The 6029-nt window shown below is 46.3% G+C and overlaps 1 protein-coding gene across 1 annotated transcript in view; it reads left to right on the top strand.

Annotated features, from left to right (window-relative positions):
* Positions 1 to 6029, top strand: part of LOC115161448 (bone morphogenetic protein receptor type-2) — a 106066-nt gene that overhangs the window by 80625 nt on the left and 19412 nt on the right. The window contains exons 8-10 of the mRNA XM_029712438.1: positions 138 to 298; positions 643 to 790; positions 5470 to 5606. Coding sequence (XP_029568298.1) covers positions 138 to 298; positions 643 to 790; positions 5470 to 5606 — 446 coding nt within the window. The remainder of the gene's footprint in view (positions 1 to 137; positions 299 to 642; positions 791 to 5469; positions 5607 to 6029) is intronic.

The raw sequence follows: 6029 nt of genomic DNA, 5'->3' as shown, positions 1-6029 counted from the left end.
TCCCTCCCTCCCTCTCTTCCTCTACCTTTGCCCTCCCTCTCTCCTCTTTCTCTCTCTCCCTCCCTCCCTCCCTCCCTCCTCTTCTCTCTCTCTCTCTCTCCCTCCCTCCCTCCCTCCCTTCCTCCCCTCTTTTCCAGATATCTACAAGCCAGCCGTATCTCACAGAGACCTGAATAGCAGGAACGTTCTAGTGAAGAACGATGGGACCTGTGTGATCAGTGACTTTGGTCTGTCCATGAAGCTGACAGGGAACCGACTGGTCAGGCCTGGAGAGGAGGAGAACGCTGCCATCAGCGAGGTGAGTCCCTAACCTCTAACCTCTAACCTCTAACCCCAGGTGGTCAGGCCTGGAGAGGAGGAGAACGCTGAGGTTCTGGAGGGTTAGTGTAGTATTATAACCCTGGTTCTGTCTCTCTCTAGGTGGGTACAGTCCACTACATGGTTCTGGAGGGTTAGTGTAGTATTATAACCCTGGTTCTGTCTCTCTCCAGGTGGGTACAGTCCACTACATGGTTCTGGAGGGTTAGTGTAGTATTATAACCCTGGTTCTGTCTCTCTCCAGGTGGGTACAGTCCACTACATGGTCCCAGAGGTTCTGGAGGGTTAGTGTAGTATTATAACACTGGTTCTGTCTCTCTCCAGGTGGGTACGGTCCGATACATGGCCCCAGAGGTTCTGGAAGGGGCGGTGAACCTGAGGGACTGCGAGTCGGCTCTGAAGCAGGTGGACATGTACGCCCTGGGCCTCATCTACTGGGAGACCTTCATGAGGTGTACTGACCTCTTCCCAGGTAATAACCCAGGTAATAACCCAGGTAATAACCCAGGTAATAACCCTGGGCCTCATCTACTGGGAGACCTTCATGAGGTGTACTGACCTCTTCCCAGGTAATAACCCAGGTAATAACCCAGGTAATAACCCAGGTAATAACCCTGGGCCTCATCTACTGGGAGACCTTCATGAGGTGCACTGACCTCTTCCCAGGTAGGAACACCAAACGCTGAGCCTTTACCATCTAACCCCTTAACCCTTAGGCCTGAGCCTTATCTACTGGGAGACCTTCATATGAGGTGTATCAAAAATGATCTATTATATCAAATCAAATTTATTTATATAGCCCTTCGTACATCAGCTGATATCTCAAAGTGCTGTACAGAAACCCAGCCTAAAACCCCAAACAGCAAGCAATGCATGTGAAAGAAGCACGGTGGCTAGGAAAAACTCCGTAGGAAAAACTCCCTAGAAAGGCCAAAAACCTAGGAAGAAACCTAGAGAGGAACCAGGCTATGAGGGGTGGCCAGTCCTCTTCTGGCTGTGCCGGGTGGAGATTATAACAGAACATGGTCAAGATGTTAAAATGTTCATAAATGACCAGCATGGTCAAATAATAATAATCATAGTAGTTGTCGAGGGTGCAACAAGCACGTCCGGTGAACAGGTCAGGGTTGCATATTGACAAGATGGTTGACTGACTCCTCTAACAACGGAAATACATGTCCGCAAAGGTGAACGATTGTCACGATCGTCTAAAGGAGTAGACCAAGGCGCAGCATGCTTAGAGTTCCACATGTTTAATAAATATGAAACTCACCAAAACAATACAGACGAAAACGAAGCGTGACATTCTGGACTGCTCACAGGCAGCTACACAAACACAAGATCCCACAAAGCACAGGTGGGGAAAAGGCTGCCTAAGTATGATTCCTAATCAGAGACAACGATAGACAGCTGCCTCTGATTAGGAATCATACTCGGCCCAAAACAAAGAAATACAGAAACATAGAGAAAGGAACATAGAACGGCCACCCATGTAACACCCTGGCCTAACCAAAATAAAGAACAAAAACCCCTCTCTATGGCCGGGCGTTACAGCGATAGGAGCGAGGGAAGGGAGATCAGGTGCGAACATTCTAGAGATGGCAGATACGCGTTCGAACAACACGACACAACTCCAATATACAGGGCCTTCAGAAAGTATTCATACCCCTTAAGAATTATTCCACATTTTGTTGTTACAGCCTGAATTCAAAATGGATTAAATATATATTTTTCTCATCCATCTACACACAATGCCCCCGTAATGACAAAGTGAAAACATGTTTTTGGAAATGTTAGCAAATTTATTGAAAATGAAATACAGAGATCTCATTTACATAATTATTCCTATCCCTGAGTCGATATATGTTAGAATCACCTTTGGCAGCGATTACAGCTGTGAGTCTTTCTGGGTAATTCTCTAAGAGCTGTGAGTCTTTCTGGGTGAGTCTCTAAGAGCTGTGAGTCTTTCTGGGTAAGTCTCTAAGAGCTGTGAGTCTTTCTGGGTAAGTTTCTAAGAGCTGTGAGTCTCTGGGTAAGTCTCTAAGAGCTGTGAGGCTTTCTGGGTAAGTTTCTAAGAGCTGTGAGTCTTTCTGGGTAAGTCTCTAAGAGCTGTGAGTCTTTCTGGGTAATCTCTAAGAGCTGTGAGTCTTTCTGGGTAAGTTTCTAAGAGCTGTGAGTCTCTGGGTAAGTCTCTAAGAGCTGTGAGGCTTTCTGGGTAAGTTTCTAAGAGCTGTGAGTCTTTCTGGGTAAGTCTCTAAGAGCTGTGAGTCTTTCTGGGTAATCTCTAAGAGCTGTGAGTCTTTCTGGGTAAGTCTCTAAGAGCTGTGAGTCTTTCTGGGTCAGTCTCTAAGAGCTGTGAGTCTTTCTGGGTAAGTCTCTAAGAGCTGTGAGTCTTTCTGTGTCAGTCTCTAAGAGCTGTGAGGCTTTCTGTGTCAGTCTCTAAGAGCTGTGAGTGTTTCTGGGTCAGTCTCTAAGAGCTGTGAGTGTTTCTGGGTAATTCTCAGAGAGCTGTGAGTGTTTCTGGGTCAGTCTCTAAGAGCTGTGAGTGTTTCTGGGTAATTCTCAGAGAGCTGTGAGTGTTTCTGGGTAATTCTCAGAGAGCTGTGAGTGTTTCTGGGTCAGTCTCTAAGAGCTGTGAGGCTTTCTGGGTCAGTCTCTAAGAGCTGTGAGTGTTTCTGGGTGAGTTTCTAAGAGCTGTGAGGCTTTCTGGGTAATTCTCAGAGAGATTTCCACACCTGGATTGAGCAACATTTGCCCTTCTATTATTTTCAGTATTCTTCAGCTCTGTTAAACTGCTTGTTGATCATTGCTAGACAACCAGTTTCAGGTCTCGCCATAGATTTTCAAGTAGATTTAAGTCAAAACTGTAACTCGGCCACTCAGGAACATTCACTGTCTTCTTGGTAACCATCTCCGTTGTAGAGTTGGCCTTGTGCTTTGCGTTATTGTCCTGCTGAAATGTGAATTAATCTGAACAAGGTTTTTCTCTAGGATTTTGCCTGTGTCTAGTTCCATTCTGTTTATTTTTTATCCTGGAAAACTCCCCAGTCTTTAACAATTACAAGCATACACATAACATGATGCAGACACCACTATGCTTGAAAATATAGAGAGGGGTACTCAGTGATGTGTTGTATTGTATTTGCCCCAAACATAACACTTTTGTATTCAGGACAAAAAGTGAATTGCTTTGCATATATTTTTGCAGTTTTATTTTTAGTGCCTTCCTCCTTTTCACTCTGTCATTTAGGTTAGTATTGTGGAGTAACTATAATGTTGTTGATCCATCCTCAGTTCTCCTATGACTCACTGGGTGTTTCTCAATACGCGTACTACCGTGCTCCCTTGACTCACTGGGTGTTTCTCAATACGCATACTACCGTGCTCCCTTGACTCACTGGGTGTTTCTCAATACGCGTACTACCGTGCTCCCTTGACTCACTGGGTGTTTCTCAATACGCGTACTACCGTGCTCTCCATGACTCACTGGGTGTTTCTCAATACGCGTACTACCGTGCTCCCTTGACTCACTGGGTGTTTCTCAATACGCGTACTACCGTGCTCCCTTGACTCACTGGGTGTTTCTCAATACGCGTACTACCGTGCTCTCCATGACTCACTGGGTGTTTCTCAATACTTATTCTGAGGCTGGTAACTGTAATGAACTTATCCTCTGCAGCAGAGGGAACTCTGGGTCTTCCTTTCCTGTGGCGGTCCTCATGAGGCTGGTAACTCTAATGAACTTATCCTCTGCAGCAGAGGGAACTCTGGGTCTTCCTTTCCTGTGGCGGTCCTCATGAGGCTGGTAACTCTAATGAACTTATCCTCTGCAGCAGAGGTAACTCGGGGTCTTCCTGTCCTGTGGCGGTCCTCATGAGAGCCAGTTTCATCATAGCGCTTGATGGTTTTTGCGACTCCCGACCTTAACCCTTTCTCTGTCAGGGTGTGTAGGTCTAGCTTGACTCTGTGACCCCCTGACCTTATCCCTTTCTCTGTCAGGGTGTGTAGGTCTAGCTTGACTCTGTGACCGTCTCTGTGTCCTCCAGGAGAGATGGTAATGTTGATATTGTGTCCTCCAGGAGAGTTGGTAATGTTGATATTGTGTCCTCCAGGAGAGATGGTAATGTTGATATTGTGTCCTCCAGGAGAGATGGTAATGTTGATATTGTGTCCTCCAGGAGAGATGGTAATGTTGATATTGTGTTCTCCAGGAGAGATGGTAATGTTGGTATTGTGTCCTCCAGGAGAGATGGTAATGTTGATATTGTGTCCTCCAGGAGAGATGGTAATGTTGATATTGTGTCCTCCAGGAGAGATGGTAATGTTGATATTGTGTCCTCCAGGAGAGATGGTAATGTTGATATTGCCTCCTCCAGGAGAGATGGTAATGTTGATATTTCGTCCTCCAGGAGAGATGGTAATGTTGATATTGTGTTCTCCAGGAGAGATGGTAATGTTGATATTGTGTCCTCCAGGAGAGATGGTAATGTTGATATTGTGTCCTCCAGGAGAGATGGTAATGTTGATAATGTGTCCTCCAGGAGAGATGGTAATGCTGATAATGTTGATGTTCTCCAGGAGAGATGGTAATGTTGATATTGTGTCCTCCAGGAGAGATGGTAATGTTGAAAATGTGTCCTCCAGGAGAGATGGTAATGTTGATATTGTGTTCTCCAGGAGAGATGGTAATGTTGATATTGTGTCCTCCAGGAGAGATGGTAATGTTGATATTGTGTCCTCCAGGAGAGATGGTAATGTTGATATTGTGTTCTCCAGGAGAGATGGTAATGTTGATATTGTGTTCTCCAGGAGAGATGGTAATGTTGATAATGTGTCCTCCAGGAGAGATGGTAATGCTGATAATGTTGATGTTCTCCAGGAGAGATGGTAATGTTGATAATGTGTCCTGCAGGAGAGATGGTAATGTTGATATTGTGTCCTCCAGGAGAGATGGTAATGTTGATCATGTGTCCTCCAGGAGAGATGGTAATGCTGATAATGTTGATGTTCTCCAGGAGAGATGGTAATGTTGATAATGTGTCCTGCAGGAGAGATGGTAATGTTGATATTGTGTCCTCCAGGAGAGATGGTAATGTTGATAAATAGTCCTCCAGGAGAGATGGTAATGTTGATAATGTTGATGTTCTCCAGGAGAGGCGGTGCCTGACTACCAGATGGCGTTCCAGGCAGAGGCAGGGAACCGCCCTTCCTTTGAGGACATGCAGGTCCTGGTGTCCAGGGAGAAAGAGAGACCCAAGTTCCCTGAGGCCTGGAAGGAGAACAGCCTGGTGAGCCTGACTACTATTGTCCTGCCCTTACATGTGTGTTTGGCCTCGCTCCTATTCTCGCTTCGAGCCTCTCTCCTAACCTCACTCTATCTCACTCTAACCTCTCTCCTAACCTCTCTCCTAACCTCACTCTATCTCACTCTAACCTCTCTCCTAACCTCTCTCCTAACCTCACTCTATCTCACTCTAACCTCTCTCCTAGCCTCTCTCCTAGCCTCGCTCCTAGCCTCTCTCCTAGCCTCTCTCCTAACCTCTCTCCGAGCCTCTCTCCTAGCCTCTCTCCTAGCCTCGCTCCTAGCCTCGCTCCTAACCTCTCTCCTAGTCTCTCTCCTAGCCTCTCTCCTAGCCTCTCTCCTAGCCTCTCTCCTAACCTCACTCTAATCTCACTCTAACCTCGCACCTAACCTCTCTCCGAGCCTCGCT

This window comes from Salmo trutta, chromosome 24 (assembly GCF_901001165.1).
Source record: "Salmo trutta chromosome 24, fSalTru1.1, whole genome shotgun sequence".
Taxonomy (NCBI): Eukaryota; Metazoa; Chordata; class Actinopteri; order Salmoniformes; family Salmonidae; genus Salmo; species Salmo trutta.
This window is presented reverse-complemented; position numbering and strand designations above follow the sequence as displayed.